General features: G+C 42.3%; 1 protein-coding gene across 1 annotated transcript; it reads left to right on the top strand.

Moving 5' to 3' along the window:
- The first annotated feature begins 102 nt into the window (after positions 1 to 102).
- EMG1 (EMG1 N1-specific pseudouridine methyltransferase) lies at positions 103 to 23297 on the top strand. Its single transcript, XM_082269535.1, has 6 exons — positions 103 to 247; positions 934 to 1035; positions 5260 to 5401; positions 18570 to 18628; positions 20208 to 20357; positions 23166 to 23297. The coding sequence occupies exons 1-6, from the start codon at positions 128 to 130 to the stop codon at positions 23277 to 23279; spliced, it is 687 nt and encodes a 228-aa protein (XP_082125661.1). The 5' UTR covers positions 103 to 127; the 3' UTR covers positions 23280 to 23297.
- The last annotated feature ends 4391 nt before the right edge of the window (positions 23298 to 27688 follow it).

The raw sequence follows: 27688 nt of genomic DNA, 5'->3' as shown, positions 1-27688 counted from the left end.
GTGTGCAGTGGAAGGACACCGGAAGTTCTGTAGCTGTCGCACTTGTCACGTCACTCCGCCCCTTCCGCCCTCCTCCTGACAGCCCCAATATGGCCGCCGGAACCGGAAGTCGCGGAGAGAAACAAAGATGGCGGCGCGCAGGCAGCACATGGAGGATGGAGAGGAGCGGAGACATCCGATAATAAAGAAGAGGAGGGAGAAGAGACTGATCGTACTGCTGGAGGGGGCGAGCCTGGAGACTGTCCGGGTAAGAGGACTACAAGGCCCAGCATGCTCTGTGTCTCACCGATCCCATCGTACATCAGAGCTGTGTGTATGGAATATCTATCACCTCATACATTGTATATAAGGGGACACCTCAGTCTGTTATGTCTTTATTATGGTATTAGACGCCTATATACAGTCCCCCCTCAGGATAAGGACCCCCATACTAGCACACCTGTATACAATGACCCCCCCAGAATAAGGACCCCCATACTGAGCACACCTTTATACAATGACCCCCCCAGAATAAGGACCCCCATACTGAGCACACCTTTATACAATGACCCCCCCCCCCCCCAGAATAAGGACCCCCCATACTATCATACCTTTATGCAGTGACCCCCCCCCCCCAGAATAAGGACCCCCATAGTGAGCACACCTTTATACAATGACCCTCCCCCCCCCCCCCCCAGAATAAGGACCCCCCATACTATAATACCTTTATGCAGTGACCCCCCCAGAATAAGGACCCCCATACTGAGCACACCTTTATACAATGACCCTCCCCCCCCCCAGAATAAGGACCCCCATACTATCATACCTTTATGCAGTGACCCTCCCCCAGGATAAGGACCCCCATACTGAGCACACCTGTATACAGTCACCCCCCTCCCCCTCTGGTAAGAGCTCCTCCCACGTGGTGACGTTCTTCTATGGCTCCTCCTCTAGGTGGGGAAGACGTATGAACTTCTAAACTGCGATCAGCACAAATCCATGATGGTGAAGAATGGAAGAGACCCCGGAGAGGCGCGGCCGGATATCACCCATCAGGTGACCAATTACTGCTTCTATTCTTCTCTATCCTCATCATTAACCGCAAGATTTACCCCCCCAATGACCAGGCCATTTTCTGTGACCCTCAACTGCGTTACTTTAACTGACAATTGCATTCTACACAAAATGTTTTTTTTTTTTTTTCCCCCCATAAATAGAGATTTTTTTTGCTGGCTGGTATTTGATCACCTGTGCGATTTTATTTATATATGTATATATAGCACCAAAAAAAAAAAAAAAAAAGCCTCAAATTTTGACAAAAGAAAAACAATATTTTTTTACTTTCTGCTATAAAACATCCAATAAAAAAATGTGAATAAATTTCTTCACCAATTTAGGCCAAAATGTATCATATTTTTGGTAAAACAAGATTTTCAAATGCAATTTTTTTTGGGGGGAAAAAAAAAAAAAAAAAACGAACTGGTAAAGTTAGCCCCAATTTTTTTTTGCATAATGTGGAAGTTTTTTTAATGTTACGCCGAGAATCGCGATTTTTAGTCCGAGCAAAAAAAGTTGCGGTTCTCATTTTATCCCGAATTGCGCAGCTCTACGAAAATCCCAAAAAGCGTTTTTTTTTTTTTTTTTATTGGTTTGCGCAAAATTTATTGCGTCTACAACTAGAGGAGAATATTTATGGCATTTTTATTTACTTTTTAACTAGTAATGGTGGCGATCATCGACTTTTATAGCGGTATCGCGGTGCACAAATCTGACACTTTTGGGGAACCAGTGACACCAATACAGTGATCAGTGCAGCAAAAAAAAAGCACTGTCACTGTACTAATGACACTGACAGGAGAAGGTTAACTGTGTGCCTATACAGTGGGGGAGGTGCTTTTACTAGGGGAAGGCATGGATCGGTTGCCCCCTCCTTTGCAGGAACACAGGATCCATACCTTCCCCCGCTGACAGAGCGGTGATCTGCCTGGTTTACGTAGGCAGACCGCTTTTTTTTTTTTGTGTGTGATGATTGGCGGGTGCCGGAGGACATGGAGTCTGTGGTACCCACTGATTGGCTGCTACCTAGAAGTGCAGGGTCACATGATCCTGCGCGCAGCGGCCACCCTGTAAAACTGCTGTATGGCAGTCAGCAAGTGGCTACCAGTTCTGGACCGGAAGATTTACCCCCCTTAGTGACCAGGCCCTATTGTGCGATTCGGCACTGTGTGACTTTAACGGACAATTGCGCGGTCGTGCGACGCTGTACCCCAATGAAATTGATGTCCTTTTTTCCCCACAAACAGAGCTTTCTTTTGGTGGTATTTGATCACCTGTGCGATTTTTTTTATTTTTTGCGCTATAAACAAAAGAAAGCTACAATTTTGAAAAAATAACAATTGTTCACATTTTTTTTATATGAAATTCCCCAAAAAAAAATGTAAAAAACAAATTTTTTTTAACATTTTAGGTCAATTTGTTTTTTGCTACATATTTTTGGTAAAATTTTTATATTAAAAAAAATGTGAAAAATATAATTTTTTTATTAAATTGTCGCTCTTTTTTTTGTTTAGTGCAAAAAGTAAAAATCGCACAGGTGATCAAATACCACCAAAATAAATCTCTGTTTGTGGGACAAAAAAATGACGTCAATTTCATTTGGGTACAGCGTCGCACGACCGCGCAATTGTCTGTTAAAGTCAAGCAGTGCCGAATCGCAAAATAGGGCCTGGTCATTGAGCAGCCAAATCCTCCGGGGCTTAAGTGGTTAAGTAACAAATGGAGGGGGAGGAGATATGTATTGGCTAGAAAGGGGGCGTGTCAAACAGTACTCCTCCTTCTCGGATGTCAAACATGATTGGGCATATGAAGCATAACATGGGCATAATAGATCAATAAAATAAAGATAAAGCGTTACATACTGTGCTATAATCATCAGACAATATGAGACCTAATATAAAAAATAACAATAGAATAAACAATTGTGTACTGTAGTAACCATGGTAACCAATGACGATGTATAGAAAAGCAAATGTAGCCATTGATTCAGAAAGAATAATAGAATTGTGTGTATGGGTAAAATTAGAAGTGATTTGGGGGGGGGGGGGGGGTGAATCATAAGTGAAAAATGAAATGAAATAATGTATTAGTAACTAATAAAAATATAAATAATAAATAAAAAAAAATAAATAAATGGAGGGATGAAATGTGAAATAAAAATAAAATGAAAATATAAATAAAAAAATAATATAAAAATAAATGGAGGGATGGAATGTGAAATAAAAATAAAATAAAATATAAATAATAAAAATAAAATAATAATAAATAAAAAAATAAATGGAGGGATGAAATGTGAAATTAAAATAAAATGAAAATATAAATAATAAATAAAAAAATAAATGGAGGGATGGAATGTGAAATAAAAATTAAAATATAAATAATAAATAAAAAAATAAATGGAGGGATGAAATGTGAAATAAAAAATATAAATAAAAAATAAAAATAAGTAAAAAAATAAATGGAGGGATGGAATGTGAAATAAAATAAAAATATAAATAATAAATAAAAAAAATGGAGGGATGAAATGTGAAATAAAATAAAATGAAAATATAAATAATAAATAAAAAAATAAAATAAAAATAATAAAATAGAGGGATGGAATGTGAAATAAAAATATAAATAATAAATAAAATAAAAATAAGTAAAAAAAATAATAAAAAAATAAATGGAGGGATGGAATGTGAAATAAAAATAAAATAAAATATAAATAATAAAAATAAAATAATAAATAAAAAAAATGGAGGAATGAAATGTGAAATTAAAATAAAATGAAAATATAAATAATAAATAAAAAAATAAAATAATAAAAAAATGGAGGGATGGAATGTGAAATAAAAAAATAAAATAAAATATAAATAATAAATAAAAAAAATAAATGGAGGGATGAAATGTGAAATTAAAATAAAATGAAAATATAAATAATAAATAAAAAAATAAAATAAAAATAAATGGAGGGATGGAATGTGAAATTAAAATAAAATGAAAATATAAATAATAAATAAAAAAATAAAATAAAAATAATAAAATAGAGGGATGGAATGTGAAATAAAAATATAAATAATAAATAAAATAAGTAAAAAAATAATAAAAAAATAAATGGAGGGATGGAATGTGAAATAAAAATAAAATATAAATAATAAAAATATAAATAATAAATAAAAAAATAAATGGAGGGATGAAATGTGAAATAAAAATAAAATAAAAATATAAATAATAAATAAAAAATAAAAAATGGAGGGATGGAATGTGAAATAAAAATAAAATGAAAATATAAAAAATAAAAAAATAAATGGAGGGATGAAATGTGAAATAAAATGAAAATATAAATAATAAAAAAAAATAAAAATAATAAAAAAATAAATGGAGGGATGGAATGTGAAATAAAAATAAAATAAAATGAAAATATAAATAATAAATAAAAAAAAATAAAAATAAATGGAGGGATGGAATGTGAAATAAAAATAAAATATAAATAATAAAAATATAAATAATAAATAAAAAAATGGAGGGATGAAATGTGAAATAAAATAAAATGAAAATATAAATAATAAATAAAAAAATAAAATAATAAAAAAATGGGATGGAATGTGAAATAAAAAAAAATAAAATAAAATATAAATAATAAATAAAAAAATAAATGGAGGGATGAAATGTGAAATTAAAATAAAATGAAAATATAAATAATAAATAAAAAAAATAAAATAAAAATAATAAAAAAATAAATGGAGGGATGGAATGTGAAATAAAAACATAAATAATAAAATAAAAATAATTAAAAAAATAAATGGAGGGATGGAATGTGAAATAAAAATAAAATATAAATAATAAATAAAAAAATAAATGGAGGGATGAAATGTGAAATAAAATAAAATAAAAATATAAATAAAAAATATAAATAAAAATAAGTAAAAAAAAATAAATGGAGGGATGGAATGTGAAATAAAAATATAAATAAAATATAAATAATAAAATAAAAATAAGTAAAAAAATAATAAATAAATGGAGGGATGGAATGTGAAATAAAAATAAAATATAAATAAAAAATAAGTAAAAATAAATGGAGGGATGAAATGTGAAAAGAAAGGCGAGATTAACCAGGGATTACAGTGCAGCTTGTAGGGATGTATAAATGACCTGGTGGTTCAGATATCTAAAAGAATATTAAGTTGTGGTCCTCACGTGGATGATAACAGTCCTGTATATTTGTATTGAATTCCCTTGCAGTGTTTGTTGATGTTATTGGACAGCCCCCTGAACCGGGCGGGGTTATTACAGGTTTATATCCACACCCAGCGCAACGTTCTGATCGAGGTGAACCCGCAGACGCGCATCCCACGAACCTTCCCCCGATTCTGCGGACTGATGGGTAAGCGCCATTTTAGCGGTAAAGTGAAAACGATGGCTGGAATAGGTGACAAAGCTTTCTTCTCTCCCACTCCTCCAATCTAAGGCTACGTTCACATGTGGGCCTAGCGGATCGCGGGCAGAATCACCGCGATTTCGCCCGCGATCCGGAAATCATTGCAAATCGCGGGACGCCTGTGATCCATTACGCTCACATCTGAACGTAGCCTAAAGGTGAACTTCAGGGTCAAAACTCATTGTAAAGGAAAAGTTCACAATTTTGTGGAAAAGTAATAAACGCACATCTTGCAGGTAAACAAAAAAATGTGCATTTATTATTTATTTTACTCTGCAGCCTGTAAAGCTTTGCACCCTCAATCCGTGGGTCGCAGGGTCAATGTCAGCATCCTGAAGGCTGTCCGCTGTCTGTCCGTACCTCCCGTAGGGGCGGACAGTTACTGAAGTGCAGGAAGAATTACTAAACTAGGAAAGTGCTCGCCGGCGCCCCCGCAGTTCAGATTTCAGAATTTCAAGTTGTCTGCTACAATGGTTGAGGTTACTTCTCATTCATTGACAGGAAACTGAATAAATGGCTCAGCTGTGGGGGCGGAGCTCCACACCGCCGCCCTGTGTTTGAATTGTGACCGCCAGTGCAGGGAGAGGATCCTCCACCTGCTGTCCTACTGGGGGATCAGATCGGGGTGCGGGATTAGGTGCTGTTTGGTAACCTAAATATGGGTGTAACATATTACCAAAGGTGAACTTCTCCTAGAACTATATTCCTCAATATCCACTTTGTGTCCACCAATTGCCTTAGAAAACCCAGATGTTATCTGGTTAAATGTAGCAGTGACATCATCATTGTGCTGTGCGAGGGATACAATAGGCTCCACCCACTACAGAAGACTACAGGAGGGGCAGGGACAAGACCAATCACCCTATACAAGGAGAGGGAGCAGAGCTGTGGGAGGAGCTTAACTGGCTCCACCCACTACAGAAAACTACAGGAGGGAGCTGAGAGGAGGCCAGTCACCTGGCACAAGGAGAGGAAGCAGAGCTGTGGGAGGAGCTTAGCTGGCTCCACCCACTACAGAAAACTACAGGAGGGAGCTGAGAGGAGGCCAGTCACCTGGCACAAGGAGAGGAAGCAGAGCTGTGGGAGGAGCTTAGCTGGCTCCACCCACTACAGAAAACTACAGGAGGGAGCTGAGAGGAGGCCAGTCACCTGGCACAAGGAGAGGAAGCAGAGCTGTGGGAGGAGCTTAGCTGGCTCCACCCACTACAGAAAACTACAGGAGGGAGCTGAGAGGAGGCCAGTCACCTGGCACAAGGAGAGGAAGCAGAGCTGTGGGAGGGGCGCAGCAGGATCCACCCACTATAAAATACTGGGAGCAGGTGGGGACAAGACCAGTCACCCTACACAAGAAGAGGAAGCAGAGCCATGGGAGTGGTAGTGCAAGCTCCACCCACTGCAGAAAACTACAGGAGGGGGGCAGAGAGGAGGCCAGTCCCCCTGCACAAGGGGAGGGAGCGGAGCTGTGGCAGGGGCCCAGCAGGCTACACCCACTATAGAAAACTACTGGAGGGGTCAGGGACAAGACCAATCACCCTGTACAAGGAGATAGAGCAGAGGAGGGGCCCAGCTGGCTCCACTCACTACAGAAACTACAGGAGGGGGAGGAAAGGAGGCCGGTCACCCTGCACTCGCTCATCCATGTCTTTATGGACCTTGCTTTGTGCACTGGTCCAAACCATTTGGTGGAGGGGGGATTATGGTGTGGGGTTGTTTTTCAGGGGTTGGGCTTGGCCCCTTAGTTCCAGTGAAGGGAACTTTCAAAAATTCTGGACAATTTCATGCTCCCAACTTTGTGGGAGGAGTTTGGTAATGGCCCCATTCCTGCAAGCCAGTCAAGTTCCTCCACCCCAAACTTGCTCATCCATGTCTTTATGGAATTTGCTTTGTGCACTGGTGTGCAGTCATGTTGGAACAGGAAGGGGGCCATCCCCAAACTCCTCCCACAACGTTAGGAGCATGAAATTGTCCAAAATGTCTTGGTATGCTGACACCTTAAGAGTTCCCTTTACTGGAACTAAGGGGCCAAGCCCAACCCCTGAAAAACAACCCCACACCATAATCCCCCCTCCACTAAATGATTTGGACCAGTGCACAAAGCAAGGTCCATAAAGACATGGATGAGCGAGTTTGGGGTGGAGGAACCTGACTGGCCTGCACAGAGTCCTGACCTCAACCTGACAGAACATCTTTGGGATGAATTATAGTGCAGACTGCAAGCCAGGCCTTCTCGTCCACATCCGTGCCTGACCTCACAAATGCACTTCTGGAAGAATGGTGAAACATTCCCATAGACACTCCTAAACCTTGTGGACGGCCTTCCCAGAAGAGTTGAAGCTGTTATAGCTGCAAAGGGCGGAGCCAACTCAATATTGATCCCTACGGACTAAGACTGGGATGCCATTAAAGTTCATGTGTGTGTAAAGGCCGGCGTCCCAATACTTTTGGTAATATAGTGTATATAGAGAGGCATCCCAATACTTTTGGTAATATAGGGTATATAGAGAGGTGTCCCAATACTTTTGGTGATATAGTGTATATAGAGGCGTCCCAATACTTTTGGTAATATAGAGTATATAGAGAGGTGTCCCAATACTTTTGGTAATATAGTGTATATAGAGAGGTGTCCCAATACTTTTGGTGATATAGTGTATATAGAGAGGCGTCCCAATACTTTTGGTAATATAGTGTATATAGAGAGGCGTCCCAATACTTTTGGTGATATAGTGTATATAGAGAGGTGTCCCAATACTTTTGGTAATATAGTGTATATAGAGAGGTGTCCCAATACTTTTGGTAATATAGTGTATATAGAGAGGCGTCCCAATACTTTTGGTAATATAGTGTATATAGAGAGGGGTCCCAATACTTTTGGTAATATAGTGTTTATAGAGAGGCGTCCCAATACTTTTGGCGATATAGTGTATATAGAGAGGCGTCCCAATACTTTTGGTGATATAGTGTATATAGAGAGGCGTCCCAATACTTTTGGTAATATAGTGTATATAGAGAGGCGTCCCAATACTTTTGGTAATATAGTGTATATAGAGAGGCGTCCCAATACTTTTGGTAATATAGTGTCTATAGAGAGGCGTCCCAATACTTTTGGTAATATAGTGCATATAGAGAGGCGTCCCAATACTTTTGGTAATATAGTGTATATAGAGAGGCGTCCCAATACTTTTGGTAATATAGTGTATATAGAGAGGCGTCCCAATACTTTTGGTAATATAGTGTATATAGAGAGGCGTCCCAATACTTTTGGTAATATAGTGTATATAGAGAGGCGTCCCAATACTTTTGGTAATATAGTGTCTATAGAGAGGGGTCCCAATACTTTTGGTAATATAGTGTATATAGAGAGGCGTCCCAATACTTTTGGTAATATAGTGTATATAGAGAGGGGTCCCAATACTTTTGGTAATATAGTGTATATAGAGAGGGGTCCCAATACTTTTGGTAATATAGTGTGTGTTTTCATAGTCCTATTTTATTAAACTGGTATGAAGTTTATGGGTGAGTTTATCATTGATCATAATCCAGTTAAGGCGTCCCAATACTTTTGGTAATATAGTGTATTTTGTATCTGCTGTATCTTATTTGACACAACCCAATCTTATTTTGTATTTTACTAAAACTAATATTGTTTTTGCACTAAAATTTTTATTTGAATGTTTTTTTTTTTTTTTTGTTTTTTTCTTTTTAACCTGGAGACCTAAAGCAACACAAACTACAGCTACAACCATTTTATTCTCCAGGACCTCTGTTTCAGAATAGATATATATATATATATATATATATATATATATATATATATATATATATATATATATATATATATATATATATATATATATATATATATATATATATATATATATATATATATATATAATCTCTATATATGTATATACACACACACATATATACTGTAAACCTTGGATTGCGAGCATAATTCGTTCCGGAAACATGCTTGTAATCCAAAGCACTCTTATATCAAAGCGAATTTTCCCATAAGAAATAATGGAAACTCAGATGATTCCTTCCACAACCATTTATTCACAAGTCTTTCAGTTTATAGTCCATATACAAAGATTATAGCAATGTGATTGGTTGTGTCATCATAAAATGTCCACCCACAAATGGCGCCTCCACAAGGGGATTAGAAGCAAAATCCATCAGGAGCTACAGAGTATAAAAGAGAAGAGAGGAGCCTCTAAGTGTAGCAGTATGGGGACATTTAATGAAGGTTCAACATTTGGCAACTCACATTGTTGATGATTAAAGAGGCACATCTAAGTATGCAGGCATATGGGGTAAAGCTGTCCACATAGACCGTCTTCTGAACCACTGACTCTCACCGATGTCAGTCTGCAATTGTGATTGGGAAGACTACCCTGCAGTAGAGTGATCTGAAAGCGAGACTTTGAATCGCTCATGGAGCGCAGCGTGGAAGGGTGTGATGAAGGTGGCAGTGCGGAGGATGGTCTGTGGACAGCTTTACCCCCGGATGTCTGCATTCTTAGATGTGTCTGTTTTAATCATCAACCATGTGAGCTGCTAAATATTGCACCTTCATTAAATGTAACCATATTGCTACACTTAGAGGCGCCTCTCTTCTCTTTCATACCCAGTTGGGACATGACGCTACTTGTATATCAAGTCAAAATTTATTTTAAAAATTAGCTTGTGTGTGTATATATATATAATGTGTGTGTGTATATATGTAATATATATATATATATATATATATATATATGTATGTATGTATGTATATATATATATATATATATATATATATATATATATATATATATATATATGTATATGTATATATATATATATATATATATACGATTCCAAAAACGTTGGGACACTGTACAAATTGTGAGTAAAAAAGGAATGGATTAATTTACAAATCTCATAAACTTATATTTTATACACAATATAATATAGATAACATATCAAATGTTGAAAGTGAGACATTTTGAAATGTCATGCCCGATATTGGCTCATTTTGGATTTCATGAGAGTTACACATTCCAAAAAAGTTGGGACAGGCAGCAATAAGAGGCCGGAAAAGTTAAATGTACATATAAGGAGCAGCTGGAGGACCAATTTGCAACTTATAAGGTCAATTGGCAACATGATTGGGTATAAAAAGAGTGTCTCTGGGTGGGCGTGTCTCTGGGTGGGCGTGTCTCTGGGTGGGCGTGTCTCTCAGAAGTCAGGATGGGCCGAGGATCACCAATTCCCCCAATGCTGCAGAGAAAAATAGTGGAGCAATATCAGAGAGGAGTTTCTCAGAGAAAAATTGCAAAGCGTTTGAAGTTCTCATCATCTACAGTACATAATATCATCCAAAGATTCAGAGAATCCGGAACAATCTCTGTGTGTAAGGGTCAAGGCCGGAAAACCATACTGGATGGCGGTGATCTTCGGGCCCTTAGACGGCACTGCATCACATACAGGAATGCTACTGTAATGGAAATCACAACATGGGCTCAGGAATACTTCCAGAAAACATTGTCGGGGAACACAATCCACCGTGCCATTCGCCGTTGCCGGCTAAAACTCTATAGGCCAAAAAAGAAGCCAAATCTAAACATGATCCAGAAGCGCCGGCGTTTTCTCTGGGCCAAGGCTCATTTATAATGGTCTGTGACAAAGTGGAAAACTGTTCTGTAGTCAGAGGAATCAAAATTTGAAGTTCTTTTTGGAAAACTGGGACGCCATGTCATCCGGACTAAAGAGGACAAGGACAACCCAAGTTGTTATCAGCGCTCAGTTCAGAAGCCGGCATCTCTGATGGTATGGGGGTTACATGAGTGCGTGTGGCATGGGCAGCTCACACATCTGGAAAGGCACCATCAATGCTGAAAGGTAAATCCAAGTTCTAGAACAACATATCCTCCCATCCAGACGTCGTCTCTTTCAGGGAAGACCTTGCATTTCCCAACATGACAATGCCAGACCACATACTGCATCAATTACAACACCATGGCTGCGTAGAAGAAGGATCCGGGTACTGAAATGGCCAGCCTGCAGTCCAGACCTTTCACCCATAGAAAACACTTGGCGCATCATAAAGAGGAAGATGGGACAAAGAAGATCTAAGACAGTTGAGGAACTAGAAGCCTGTATTAGACAAGAATGGGACAACATTCCTATTCCTAAACTTGAACAACTTGTCTCCTCAGTCCCCAGACGTTTGCAGACTGTTATAAAAAGAAGAGGGGAGGCCACACAGTGCTAAACATGGCCGCCTTGTCCCAACTTTTTTGAGATGTGTTGATGCCATGAAATTTAAAATCAACTTATTTTCTCAGGAACGTCTTCCAGGACAGACCATGAGACCTTAGGGCTCCTCCCCCAGGGACAGGAAACACATTCCAAAATTTAAATAAAAGGAGGTCCCTTCAGTCCTCACCTTCAGTATTTAGTGTTTCCTCCGGACAGGGGGTAACATGTTCCTGGAACTGAAGCTCCCGGTCTCCTGTACTGTCCACGGAAAGACTTGGAAAGAATGCATCTCCTCCTGCCCATAGCGGTACCCCTTAAGTGCCGCAATAGGGGCTGACCGCTGCCTCCTGTTCTCTTGGCCACCCCGGCAGGACCGCGGGTATTGTCTGGTGGAACGCTGGGGAGTCCGCTCCGTTTCTGGCGCGGTCCTTGGAGCAGCAGTTGCTGTGTACCCGCGACCCGCTGACTTCGAAGAAATTTGAAGTTGGCGCCAAAACGGAGGGGGCGGAACTCAGGCGCGTCCACTCTGGCCTCACAGGAAGTGACCGTGTTACTTCCGGCGCAGTGACGACATCTGAGGGCGCCAGGAAACCTTCGTTCCAGTTTCCGGAGGCGCGAACAGAGAAGACAAATGGGCGACCGGTGTTAGGTGAAACAGCACACGCTGGGACCACCCGACAGAGCGATGGACCCCACGGCAGCAACCGCACAGGCGGCAGAAGTCGGCTCTGGCATCGGCACCTCTCAGGTAAGCAAAGGGGGATATGTATACCCTATTTGCAGATACCTGTTAGGAACTCCGTTTTTCCTTCCCTTCCTCTATTTTTTCTGTAAAGGGTCGGGTAAATGAGCACTATTTCCTTTTTCTGTCCACGAGGTGGAAGGGAAAAAGCGGGGGGGGGGGGGGCACAAATCCCTAAATTAAAAATGTGTGTTCTTTTGTTTCCTATCTTTAGACCAAGGCTCAGGACAAAATCTAAGCACAGCCCCCCAAAAAGAAATGTGCAGTATGCGGAGCAAAATTAGGTTCCTCTTGGAACAAAACAGTGTGCCGTGCATGCATAGAGAATCTGGTCAGAGATGACCCTACGGTCTCTACACAGAGGATGCTGTCCTCAGTGAGAGATGAACTGACAAATACTTTCAGTTCGTTTAGAACTCTCATAGAAAAGATGCAGGCACCAACCCAGATCCCCACCCAAGTTCAGATCCCTACATCTCTGACCAAGCCAGCACAAGGCTTTGAGGAGGAAGAATCAGTCTTCCCACTCCTCTGTGGAGAGATCCGGGTCAGGGGAGGAACCTACAGAAAGTAATTCTTATGGTAACTCCAATTGCAAACTGAGCTTGGAGGATGTGGATGATCTACTCAAAGCGGTATATGTCACTTTAGAAATTGAGGAGGAGAAGGTACAGCTCTCTAAACATGACCTTATGTACGCCAGAGACAAGCTACAGTGTTCCCTGTGCATAGCTCCCTGTTGGATACAATCAGACAGGAATGGAATTCACCTGACAAGAAGCCTTTTTTTCCCAGAAATTTGAAAAGAAGGTATCCATTTGACGACAGTAAGGAGCAGCCTTGGAACAAAATCCCCAAATTGGATGCTCCTCTTGCCAGAATATCCAGGGGAACTGACTTGGCATTTGAGGACTCGGGGTCACTAAAGGACCCTATGGATAAGAAAACTGACACCACCTTACGTAGGGTTTGGGAAGCCTCTATTATGAGTTTAAAACCTGCCCTGGCATCCACCTGCATAGCCAGACACCTAGAGTTATGGTTATCTCAGATCCAAACACATTTATCTGCCGGAACACCTAGGGAACAGATTGTAAAGTCGTTTCCACTCTTGTTTCAAGCAGTAGGGTTCTTAGCGGATTCTTCAGCTGAGGCTGTAAGAATAGCAGCAAAAACCTCAGCATTGGCTAACACAGCCAGACGAAGCCTATGGCTCAAGACATGGTCAGGAGATCTCACTTCGAAATCACGCCTCTGTGGTCTTCCCTTCACAGGCGACCATCTTTTTGGCCCAGGCCTAACAGAGGCTCTGGAACGCACAGCAGATAAAAAGAAGGGATTCCCAGAAAAGAAAAAGTACCCCTATGCCCAAAATAATTTTCGTGACAGGGGCAAACAGCAGAGATCTAGTGAACCTCAGCAAACTTTCAAAGGGCCTTCCTCCCACAATGGAGGGGAATTACTTCCAGCCCCTTTATTCTGGAATTTTGTTGCCAGCCTCCAGAAAGAACCCTGATTACATGTTTGCCCAGGGATCCAACCAAGGCCACCGCCCTGAGTCTCCAATTGGGGGACTTATTAGATCAGGAGGTGATAATCCCAGTCCCCAAGGAAGAACAGGGAACAGGGTTTTATTCTCACATCTTTATGATATGGAAACCTTCAGGAAGTCATCGGTTGATCCTGAACTTACGCAATCTGAACCTCTCAATAGCATACAAACATTTTTGCATGGAATCAATATACTCCATAGGGAACCTATTGTACCCAGGGTGTTTCATGGCAACCCTGGATCTAAAAGATGCGTATTTTCACATCCCGATACACAAATCCTACCAGAAGTTCCTGAGACTGGCAGTAAGGATAGGACTAGAAGTCAAACACTTCCAATTCCAGGCCCTACCCTTCGGGTTATCCTCAGCCCCCCGGATCTTTACCAAAGTCCTGGGGGAGGCACTAGCCCCACTAAGACTAAAATCCATCATGATCACCCCCTACTTGGACGACATCCTGGTAGTGGCAGAGTCATACCAAAAACTGAAGGCAGACCTCCTAGTAGTTCAGGTATTTCTGACTTCACTAGGCTGGATCATCAACAGGCAAAACCCTGCCTAATACCCTCGCAGAGAGTAACTTACCTCGGATACGAGATTTCCTCTCGGGATCAGATAATCTTTCTCCCTCAGTCCAAGATTGGGAAGATGTACCAGATGGTAGCCTCCCTACAGACCAATTTATGGGTCTCTTTGAGGGACATAACAAGGGTAATAGGCTTGATGACCTCCTGTTTCCCAGCAGTCCCCTGGACACGATTCCAGCAACGTCCACTCCAAAAATTCTTACTAAAGAGTTGGGACGGACGGCCAAGTTCCTTGGAACAAAAAGTAAGGATTCCCACCAAAATAAAAAGAACTCTTTGGTGGTGGAGATCCTCTCTTCACCTATCAAAAGGGCTAGGCTGGACCATCCAGGTGTCACAGAGGATCACCACGGATGCAAGCGCTTCCGGATGGGGGGCATATCTGCAGAACAAATGGGCGCAGGGTACATGGTCCCCATCACAGATAAAAACTTCATCAAACCAGAAGGAACTTATGGCGGTCCAAAAGGCCTTAGAGTTTTTTCAGGTAGATGTAGAGGGAAGTCATCTACAAATCCGGTCAGACAATATAGCCACTGTGGCGTACCTGAACAAACAGGGAGGTACTCTAAGTCAGGGTCTACAGTCCATAGCACAGAAGATCTTTGTCTGGGCCGAGCTGAATCTAACATCCATCTCGGCTATCCACCTGAAGGGGACGCAGAACGGTCTAGCAGACCATCTCAGCCGCCACCAGGTGAATCAGGACAACTGGTCCCTCAACCCAGAGGTATTTACAGATATCACAACCTCATGGGGTCTTCCAGTAGTGGACCTATTTGCTGCCCAGGCAAACAGGAAAACAGAAAAGTTTTTCTCCATAACTCAGGGGGATCAGGCCTTAGGCATCGACGCCTTTGCCTACCCCTGGAAAGTCAAGCTCTGTTACGCATTCCCTCCGGTCAGATTAATCCCAGAGGTCCTCCAGAAATTCATCCAGGAAGACACAGAGATGATCCTGATAGCCCCCTACTGGCCCAAAAGGCCATGGTTTGCATGCCTTCAGGCTCTGGCTGCAAAACCTCCAATGGTCTTACCCTGGAGACCGGACCTATTGACACAGGGTCCGGTGGTCCATCCATACCTCAGAACCCTAAACCTGACCGCCTGGTATCTGAGGAACAGATACTAGGCTCTCAGGGGTTCTCAGAGAGAGTAATCCACACATTAACCGGCTGTCGAAAGCCAGTCACAAGGAAGATGTATGCTAAAATATGGAAAAAATTCAATTTTTGGATGGCGGAGAATCAGAGACAATCTCCAGATATACCAACTATCTTAAAATTCTTTCAAGACGGCATCGACAAAGGTCTCTCCCTGGGAACTTTGAAGGTACAGGCTGCCGCCCTTAGTGTCTTTCTTCAGTTTTCCCTTTAGAGAAGACCCAAATGTAAATAATTTTTTTAGGGCAATTGCCCGAACTAAGCCGACCGTGATAAAAACGTGTCCAGCTTGGAATCTATCCTTGGTGCTTCAGGCGTTGGTAACCAGTCCATTTGAACCCTTGGAAGATTTGTCAGAAAAATTGCTCACCCTAAAAACTTTATTTTTAGTAGCTATAACTTCAGCTAGAAGGGTAAGCGAATTACAGGCTCTCTCAATCAGAGAACCTTTTCTCAGGATTTTTGACGACAGGATTGTGCTAAAAACAGATCCAGGGTTTTTACCCAAGGTAGCTTCTTCCTTTCATAGGACTCAGGACATAGTAATTCCTACATTTTGTAAATTCCCAAATAACGAAAAAGAGAGGGAATTTAGTTGTTTAGATGTCAGAAGAGCCCTTCTGAAATACCTGGAGGTGACTAAAACCTTCAGGAAAGTGAAACTTTATTTGTGCAGTTTTCCGGCTCCCATAAAGGGGAAAAAGCTTCTAAGGCCACCTTAGCAAGATGGATAAAACAGGCTATCACAGAAGCCTATGTAGTGAAGAAAGTGGCTCCACCTTTCATTAATGCACACTAGGGATGCACCGAATATTCGGCCGAAAATAGAGAAAATAGCACTTTCGGTGTTCGGCCGAATAAGTCAAAAGGCCGAATAATTTTGTGCCGAACAATGTCAGCTTCCGCCCGGACCGCTCCCCTTCCTCATTGCGGGTCCCGACTCCCTTCTCACACGCCGCCGGTGTCCTGTCCGGCCGCGAGTAGGGGGTGTGACGTCATGCGCCCGCCCCCTGCTCCTGACTGCGGCTCCTTCACACTAGGTCCAGCGAGCGTGACACTATGTGCACGCCCCGCCCCCCTGTTCGCGGCTTTTGGCTCCGACCTGGCTGCAGTTCAGGTATGTGGAGCACATTTGGGGGAGAATACGGTAGCTGCACAAGCATTAGTGTGCAGACTGCCATATGTTGTTGCCACTTGCCATGCTCATTAGAGTGCCCTATAAAGTGCCCCTTAAAAAAAAAAAAAAAGAAAAAAAATGTGCCCAACAGAGTGCTCCCTTGACATAAAATGTGGCCATCAGCGTGCCCCTTATTTTACGCTAAGGGACATGCTGATGAGCATATTTTATGTTAAGGGGCACTCTGATGAGCATATTTTATGTTAAGGGGCACGCTAATGGGCATATTTTATGTTAAGAGCAATGCTGATTTAAATGTTTTGTTTTGCCCATCAGCGTGCCCCCTAACATAAAATGTGCCCATCAGCGTGCCCCCTAACATAAAATGTGCCCATCAGCGTGCCCCCTAACATAAAATGTGCCCATCAGCGTGCCCCTTATTTTACGCTAAGGGACATGCTGATGAGCATATTTTATGTTAAGGGGCACGCTAATGGGCATATTTTATGTTAAGGGGCACGCTAATGGGCATATTTTATGTTAAGAGCAACGCTGATTTAAATGTTTTGTTTTGCCCATCAGCGTGCCCCCTAACATAAAATGTGCCCATCAGCGTGCCCCCTAACATAAAATGTGCCCATCAGCGTGCCCCCTAAAAATTGGCAAAATAAATGGAAAAATGCGAAACACCGCGTTCGGTATTCGGCCTTCGGCCAAGCATTTCATTATTATTCGGCTTCGGCCAAGAATTTCATTTCGGTGCATCCCTAATGCACACTCTACTAGAGCCTTGTCCACGTCTTGGGCTGAAAGGGCCGGTGCCTCACCAGACCAGATCTGTAAGGCAGCTACCTGGGTCTAACTTTTCGACCTTTGTTAGACATTATCGCCTGGACCTCCTCTCTTCTCAGGAACAGGCATTTGGTCGAAAGGTGCTCCAGGCAGTAGTCCCTCCCTAGACTGGTAAGTTTCTTGCTCATCGTCTCATGGGCTGTCCTGGAAGACGTTCCTGAGAAAAGCTGAGTTATACTTACTGGTAACTCCTTTTCTAGTAGTCTTCCAGGACAGCCGGATTCCCACCCGGTTTATCTTGTATTATGTATAATGTATGATGTGTGTGTGTGTGTGTGTGTGTATATATATATGTATATGTATGTATGTATATGTATGTTTTACAGAATGTCCTACGGTTCTCATGAAATACTGAAGGTGAGGACTGAAGGGACCTCCTTTTATTTAAATTTTGGAATGTGTTTCCTGTCCCTGGGGGAGGAGCCCTAAGGTCTCATGGGCTGTCCTGGAAGACTACTAGAAAAGGAGTTACCAGTAAGTATAACTCCGCTTTTTCCCTTTAAAATCATACATTTTCTCAGTTTAAACATTTGATATGTCATCTATGTTGTATTCTGAATAAAATATTGAAATTTGAAACTTCCTCATCATTGCATTCTGTTTTTATTCACAATTTGTACAGCGTCCCAACTTTTTTAGAATCGGGTTTATATATATATGTGTGTGTGTGTGTGTGTGTGTGTGTGTGTGTGTGTGTGTGTGTGTAGTATATTATATATATAGATAGATAATTGTTTGGAGGTTAAAAGTAATTTCTGGTAGAAAATGCAGATTTTTTATTTTTTTAATGTGTGCCAAAATTTAAAAAAAAATCCCCGGTAGACAAATGGTTAATTTTTACCTTTCTGTTGATATTTCAGTACAACTTCTACACAAGCTGAGTGTCAGAGCTGCCGATGGGCCCCAGAAACTCTTAAAGGTGAGCACCCCTAAAGCTGCCTAACCTCACTGATCCTTATAGTCTCAAACAAAAGAAGAGCCCCCAGGCGGGCGCCCCGATATCCAAAGACTGAACCAGTATTTCTTTCCCATGACCCAATCCTTTATTAAAGCAGAACTCCAGCTTTGCTCTCACGTTAAATTGTTTGTTTTGGGCCAAGCTGATGACATGATCTTCACCAATCAGGGGAAGCTTTGTATTCATTTTTACCCACTTCAATACCGGGCACTTTCACCCCCTTCCTGCCCAGGCCAGTTTTCAGCTTTCAGCGCGGTCACACTTTGAATGACAATTGCGCGGTCATGCTACACTGTACCCATATGAAGTTTGTATCATTTTTTTCACACAAATAGAGCTTTCTTTTGCTGGTATTTGATCTCTACTGGGTTTCTTTTTTTTTTTTTTTTTTTTTTTTTTTTAGAAGGTTTTCTTATTTTTTTTGTAAATAAGTAGTTTTTCTCCTTCACTGATATGGCGCTGGTGGGCGTGGTGCTGTTGTGCCGTGCTGGTGGGCGTGGCGCTGGTGGGCACGGCGCTGTTAGTGCAGACCCCCCCCGTCCCGTCAGGACTGTCCCTTATTGGCTTTCCTCTACTCACACCCTGTCAGCGCGAATATAGGAATGCCGATTAACCGGCACTTCCTAGTAATGCTGTGATTGGACAAAGCTGATCACATGCCTACGTCCTAGGCTATTTACCACAATTAGAGATGTGGTGTGTCAGAGCACCACACTGCGCTACCGATCTCTGCGCACCTCGGGGGGCGTGCACGAGCAGCTTATCCTGCTGGGCATCGTATGATGTCCAGTCAGGATAATGAAGCCCCCGCCCAGTTATCATTTTGGCAATGGGCCAGGCAGGAAGTGGTTAACCACTTGCCGACCGCCGCAAGTACATATACTGCAGTGGTCAGCCCCTCCTGGGCAAAGTGACATACTGGTACGTCACTCGTCCACGAGCCAATAGGGGGTGAGTGCGCGCCGCCGGAGGCGCGCTCCCGCCCCCGCTCCTTCCCTGACATCCCCGTGCGTGTGACCGGTGGCTCCGATGTCCGCCAATCACTCGCGATCTCCCGCTGGAGAGGGAGAAAGGCAGGCGGCTGATGTAAACACAACCGTCTGTCATTCTCCCTGATGTAACTGCAGAGATCATACCATCCTGCTATGTAGGATCGTATGTCTCTGTGGTTACATCACAAGCCACACCCCCCCTCCCCACAGTTAGAATCACACCCCTAGGGACACACTTAACCCCAGGATCTCTAATAAAGTTAACCCCTTCCCTGCCAGTGTAATTTTTACAGTAACAGTGCATATTTATAGCACTGATTACTGCAGTAATGTCACTGGTACCCCCAAAAATTTTAAAAATGGCAAGGGTCCGATCTGTCTGCCGCAATTTTGCAGTCCCGCAAAAAAAAATCGCAGATCGCCGCCATTACTAGTAAAAAAAAAAAAACAATAAAAATTACGTAAATCTTTCCCGTAGTTAGTAAACGCAATAACTTTTGCGCAAACCAATCATTGTGATTTTTTTTTTTTTTTTTTTTCGTTTCCAGGTTATTAAGAATCCGATTACAGATCACCTTCCTGTAGGCTGTGTGAAAGTCTCCACCTCCTTCCAGGGAGAGCGTGTGTCCTGTGTGCGGGACCTGGTACCCTCAGAGGAGCCCACGATGATCGTGGTGGGAGCGTTCGCCCATGGGGCGGTGAGTGACGGGTGACACTGTGATATAATAGCCAAATGTTTCCCCATGTATGGATGGCGCACCGCCAGGCTCCGTCTGGAAGAGGAGGTCTTGATGTACGCCAGCTTAAACAATTGTTCTTTCTCCAGACCTGGAAGTAAGACTATGGGGTCCTCTATAGCAGTGGTCCTCAACCCTGGCCTACAGGGCCCACTAACAGGCCAGATTTTAAGTTTTACCTTGGGGAGATGCAGACTAGAGTACTGCAATCACTGAGCAGCAAATGATATCACCTGGGATGTATTTCAGTTATCTTGAAAATCTGGCCTGTTACTGGGCCCTGTAGGCCAGGGTTGAGGACCACAGCCCTATAGAGACCACTGCCTGCCACTAGAAGAAGCGTGGTGATAAAGTAGAACTCCAGATAAACAGCAAACCAGTCCCACCGTGCTGACGCACAAATGAGAACGCATACGTTACTCCTGCTTGCATGTGTATACGGTGATCGCACCACACATGTGAAACATTGTTGCGAACATCCGAGCAAGAACAATAATTCTACGCCAGACCTCCTGTACAACGCTAAACTGGTGACCTGTCAAGGCATTTTAAAGTATCGCCTATGGAGAATTTTAAGCACCAAAGTTTGCTGCCATTCCACGGGGCAGACGCAATTTTAAAGTGTGACGTGTTGGGTATCTGTTTTCTCAGGCCTAAGATAATCTTTCACATTCTACAAAAAAAAATTGGACTAACTTTACTGTTTTTTTTTATTTAATTTTTTTCATCAAAGTGTTCCGAAAACATTGCGTTTGAAAAACCGCTGAGCAAATACCATGTGACATAAAATTGCAACACCCACCATTTTATTCTATAGGGTGCCACACACACTTATACATACATATACATATATATATATATATATATATATATATATATATATATATATATATATATATATATACACACACAATAAAATATTTACAAAAATGTGAGGGGTGTACTCACTTTTGTGAGATGCTATCTTTCCATGTGACAACACTGAAGAAATGACACGTTGCTACAATGTAAAGTAGTGAGTGTACAGCTTGTATAACAGTGTAAATTTACTGTCCCCTCAAAATAACTCAACACACAGCCATTAATGTCTAAACCGCTGGCAACAAAAGTCAGTACACCCCTAAGTGACAATCTCCAAATTGGGCCCAAAGTGTCAATATTTTGTGTGGCCACCATTATTTTCCAGCACTGCCTTAACCCTCTTGGGCATGGAGTTCACCAGAGCTTCACAGGTTGCCACTGGAGTCCTCTTCCCCTCCTCCATGATGACATCACAGAGCTGGTGGATGTTAGAGACCTTGCGCTCCTCCACCTTCTGTTTGAGGATCCCCCACAGATGCTCAATAGGGTTTAGGTCTGGAGACATGCTTGGCCAGTCCATCACCTTTACCCTCAGCTTCTTTAGCAAGGCAGTGGTCATCTTGGAGGTGTTTGGGGTCGTTATGTTGGAATATTGCCCTGCCCCCCAGTCTCTGAAGGGAGGGGATCATGCTCTGCTTCAGTATGTCACAGTACATGTTGGCATTCATGGTTCCCTCAATGATCTGTAGCTCCCCAGTGCCGGCAGCACTCGTGCAGCCCCAGACCATGACACTCCCACCACCATGCTTGACTGTAGGAAGACACACTTGTCTTTGTACTCCTCACCTGGTTGCCCCCACACACGCCTGACGCCATCTGACACCAAATAAGTTTATCTTGGTCTCATCAGATCCCAGGAGATGGTTCCAGTAATCCATGTCCTTAGTCTGCTTGTCTTCAGGAAACTGCGGGCTTTCTTGTCCATCATCTTTAGAAGAGGCTTCCTTCTGGGACGACAGCCATGCAGACCGATTTGATGCAGTGTGCGGCGTATGGTCTGAGCACTGACAGGCTGACCCCTCCCCCACCCCTTCAACCTCTGCAGCAATGCTGGCAGCACTCATACGTCTATTTCCCAAAGACAACCTCTGGATATGACGCTGAGCACGTGCACTCAACTTCTTTGGTGGACCATGGTGAGGCCTGTTCTGAGTGGAACCTGCCCTGTTATACCGCTGTATGGTCTTGGCCACCGTGCTGCAGCTCAGTTTCAGGGTCTTGGCAATCTTCCTATAGCCTAGGCCATCTTTATGTAGAGCAACAATTCTTTATTTCAGATCCTCAGAGAGTTCTTTGCCATGAGGTGCCATGTTGAACTCCCAGTGACCAGTATGAGAGAGTGAGAGCGATAACACCAAATTTACCACACCTGCTCCCCATTCACACCTGAGACCTTGTAACACTAACGAGTCACATGACACCGGGGGAGGGGAAATGGCTAATTGGGCCCAATTTGGACATTTTCACTTAGGGGTTTACTCACTATGTGTTGAGTTATTTTGAGAGGACAGTAAATTTACACTGTTATACAAGCTGTACACTCACTACTTTACATTGTAGCAAAGTCTCATTTCTTCAGTGTTGTCACATGAAAAGCTAGAATTTTTTTATATATATATAATATAAAATTCTATGTATATGTATATATTATATATACACACACAGTGTTGGAGTTTAGGGATAAATTAATTTTCTAGCAAACAAAGTAGATTTGTTACATGTTGGAGTGAAGAGTCAGAATGGGTTTGGGAAGTAAGTGGTTAAGGTCAACTTCTATGTCTGCCAATGCGCTGCGCAAATTGCATTGATGGCGATTCGCGATCAACTAAAATCTGGACTTGACTTTTTAGATGCTGACACATACTTTCCTTTCCTGCAAGTGATTCAAAACCTGTTTTTTGCTTTTAGGTTAACATAGATTTTGCAGAACGCTCCGTGTCGATCAGCGAATATCCTCTATCAGCCGCCCTCACCTGCACCAAGATCTGCTCTGCCTTCGAGGAAGTGTGGGGAATCATGTGAAGGTTTCCTATTATTCTCTCCAGTCATTTTATACTTCTCCAACGTCCCGCTGTTCATAGAAGATTGTTATTATTTTATATGTAATTTAATGTCTGTGAAGGTTCCCTTTTTTTTTTTTTTTTTCTTCTTTCTTTCTGCTAGTAGTAAGTGGCATTCACCTGGACTTATTCTGTATGTGGCGGATGTTTTTTTTTGTGTGGCGGATGTTTTTTTTTGTGTGGCGGATGTTTTTTTTTGTGTGGCGGATGTTTTTTTTTGTGTGGCGAATGTTTTTTTTTGTGTGGCGGATGTTTTTTTTTGTGTGGCGGATGTTTTTTTGTGGCAGATGTTTGTGTCGCTGATCAAAGTCACAGAAGAAACGTCTTTGGTAAGCTATGAAAAGTCTTCAATATTATGGAACAAGTCCAAGCTGTGACTTTTACTTCTAGACAGAGATGTCATTCATGTACATTTCTTTGTATAAAAGAAAATAATACAAAAAAAAAAGTAACTTTTGTGTCTCATATTTGATTGGAATGCTAACAGGTACCCCATTGGTTCAAAATTGTTAATATTTACAGTGCCTTGAAAAAGTATTCATACCCCTTGAAATGTTCCACTTTTTGTCATGTTATAACTGAAAATGTTATTTTTATGTGATAGACCGACACAAAGTAGCACATAATTGTGAAGTGGAAGGAAAATGATAATTTCTACAAAAAAAAAAAATCTGTAAAAAGTGTGTGTGTGTGTCTCATTTGTATTCACCCCCCTTTACTCTGATACCTCTAACTAAAATCTAGTGGAACCAATTGCCTTCAGAAGTCTCCTAATTAGTAAATAGAGTCCACCTGTGTGTCATTTAATCTCAGTATAAATACAGCTGTTCTGTGAAGCCCTCAGAGGTTTGTTAGAGAACCTTAGTGACCCAACAGCATCCTGAAGACCAAGGAACACACCAGACAGGTCAGGGATAAAGTTGTGGAGAAGTGTAAAGCAGGGTTAGGTTATAAAAAATATCTCCCAAGCTTTGACCATCTCACAGAGCGCTGTTCAATCCATCATGGGAAAATGGAAAGAGTATGGCACAACTGCAACCCTACCAAGACATGGCCGTCCACCTAAACTGACCGGCCGGGCAACCCTACCAAGACATGGCCGTCCACCTAAACTGACCGGCCGGGCAACCCTACCAAGACATGGCCGTCCACCTAAACTGACCGTCCGGGCCCCTACCAAGACATGGCCGTCCACCTAAACTGACCGGCAGGGCCCCTACCAAGACATGGCCGTCCATCTAAACTGACGGGTCAGGCCCCTACCAAGACATGGCCGTCCACCTAAACTGACCGGCCGGGCAAGGAGAGCATTCATCAGAGAAGCAGCCAAGAGGCCCATGGGAACTCTGGAAGAGCTGCAGAGATCCACAGCTCAGGTGGGAGAATCTGTCCACAGGACAACTATTAGTCGTGAGCTCCACAAATCTGCCCTTTATGGAAGAGTGAGAAGAAGAAAGCCATTGGTGGAAGAAAGCCATAAGAAGTCCTGATTGCAGTTTGGGAGAAGCCATGTGGGGGAGGAGCAAACATGTGGAAGAAGGAGCTCTGCTCAGAGGAGACCAACATTCAACCAAAACTCTATGTGTGGGGGAAAAATAACACTGCACATCACCCTGAACACACCAGCAGGGACAGGGAAGTTGGTTAGAGTTGATGGGAAGATGGATGGAGCCAAATACAGGGCAATCTTAGAAGAAAAGACTTGAGACTGGGGCGGAGGTTCACCTTCCAGCAGGACAACGACCCGAAACATCCAGCCAGAGCTACAATGGAATGGTTTCATGTGTTAGAATGGCCCAGTCACAGTCCAGACCTAAATCACATTGAGAATCTGTGGCAAGACTTGAAAATTGCTGTTCACAGATGCTCTCCATCCAATCTGACAGAGATGAGATATTCTGCAAAGAAGAATGGGCAGAAATGTCCTCTCTAGATGTGCAAAGCTGGTAGAGACATCCCCAAAAAGACTTGCAGCTGTAATTGCAGGGAAAGGCGCTTCTACAAAGTATTGACTCCGGGGGGTGAATACAAATGCAGCCACACTTTTCAAGAGGCATGAAAACTTTTTCAAGGCACTGGGGGGGGGGGGGGGGGTGAATTCATCTTTTGGTCACCGCTTATTTCCCCGTCCTGTACTTTCAACAGAACACGCAAAGTATCACACAGAGGTAATGTCTGAGTCGGCGCTCACTGCCAGCACTAAAATAGATCACAGTAAATCAATTATACTCGGATCAAAGATTAAAAGTCCATGCTGATAAGGGGGATATCGAGGAACGATCCACAAATGGATGGGAATGGCAACAAGTCGCTGGCAACTCCTCGGCAGGAAATTTCGATTTCTCTCAAACACAAAAAATAACAAAGGGAGGGCACCAGGCCCGTGTGACTGTAAAATCCATTGCCCATTATTCAAATGCACTTACATAGTGGTATCTTGCACGCTGCATGCAGGGATGATGTGGAAGGCCATACAAGGCAGACGTCACGATGGATGAGAAGACTGCTATAGCTTCAACTCTTCTGGGAAGGCCGTCCACAAGGTTTGGGAGTGTTTGCCTATTCTAGAAGCGCATTTGTGAGGCCAGGCACTGATGTTGAATGCAAAGACCTGGCTTGCAGTCTCTACTCTAGTTCCTCCCAAAAGTGTTCTATGGGGTTGAGGTCAGGACCAGTCATGTTCCTCCACTCCAAACTCGCTCATCCATGTCTTTATGGACCTTGCTTTGTGCACTGGTGTGCAGTCATGTTGGAACAGGAAGGGGCCATCCCTAAACTGTTCACACAAAGTTGGGAGCATGAAAATGTCCAAAATGTCTCAATAGGAGTTCCCTTCACTGGAACTAAGGGGCCAAGCCCTAATAATCCCACACCATAATCCCAACCCCCCCCCCCCCCCCCACACCCAATATTATTATATTATTTGGACCAGTGCACAAAGCTCTGGAGTCAGGGCATTGGGGGCTAGAGGAGAGGTGACATACTTTCACGTTTTTTTGGGTCAAATAGGACATTTAAAAGGAATTTTGAAACCCCAGCCTTTTTTTTTTTTTTTTGAGTCTTCGAAGGTGTGACAATGAATATAAAGTTTCCACTCCAAAAGAATAATAGACAATAAAGAAGAATGGTAGAATACAAATCATAGTTAAAAAAAAAATGTAAATTTGATGCAAAGTGCTAGAGCAGGGATATGCAAACTGTGACCCTCCAGATGTTGCAGAACTACAAGTCCCATGAGGCATAGCAAGACTCTGACAGCCACAAGCATGGCGTCCCGAGGCATGATGAGACTTGACGTTTTGCAACAGCTGGACTGGGTGGTCTGGAAGCGGTTAAACTTCATGGGAAATGTAGTTCCAAAACATCTTGGGTAACACAGATCCCCATCACTGTCATAGGATAATGAAGGATACACCAATTAACGCAAAGTAACTTTCTGATAAATCCTCCTGCAGTTCATCGTTGATCACAATGAGGCTGTGTACAGGGCAATATACTCTACCAATACAATTGCCTGGACATGGTCTACCATACAACCTCTGTGACCCATTCTTATGGTTCTCATGCATTTCCATTATGTTCTACCATTGACCACAGTGATAAGCAGACAGTTGGACCCAGATAATGGGCATTATGTATCCAAACATGATGAGCATGGCACGATATGCACTCCCGTAGGATAACCCCGTTTTGTTACCCAACACAAGAGATGGAACATTGACTATTTTCTTCATCACCGACCATCCAAACCAAAGAACGAGCCTTGATATTGGAAAGGACAGAAGCTCATCTGATCGGCAGATTGTAATTCTTGATGTGTTTTTGTGCCTAACAAAGGAGACGAGACCTAAAAGTGGAACTGCACTGCATCTGAGCACCGCAAACCAAAAATTATTTTTAATTCATTTGTATTATTCAAATCAAACTTCCCGATCCATCCATGGCTCCATGCTTTTATTTTTGCTTTTGAAAAACACCCCCTAGCATTTCTGGAGGTGGCCATCTTGAGTAAGGGAAGATGATTCATGTATCATTTTACTACTTGGAATCCATCTGCTCTTAGCTCAGGCATAGCTGAGAACCCTCCCTCCTCTCCTGAAGACTCCTGGGATACTCCATGACATAATTTGCCTGGGCATGGAAACCAGGAAATATGTGAAAAAATTAAAAAAAAAAAAAGTTAAAACAAGTAAATCTATACTTTCCTATTTTTTTACCAATGGTTGTGGCATAAGAATTGAAAATAGTCTATGTTGATGGAGAGAGTGAAGTTCTACACTGAACAAAATTATAAATCCAACACTTTTTTGTTTTTGCCCCCATTTTTCATGAGCTGAACTCAAAGATCTCAGACTTTTTCTATGTACACAA

The sequence above is a fragment of the Pelophylax lessonae genome, assembly GCF_965119305.1.
Source record: "Pelophylax lessonae genome assembly, chromosome: 9".
In the NCBI taxonomy this organism is placed as follows: domain Eukaryota; kingdom Metazoa; phylum Chordata; class Amphibia; order Anura; family Ranidae; genus Pelophylax; species Pelophylax lessonae.
Note: the sequence above shows the minus strand (reverse complement) of the source record. Positions and strands in the feature narration are given on the sequence as shown.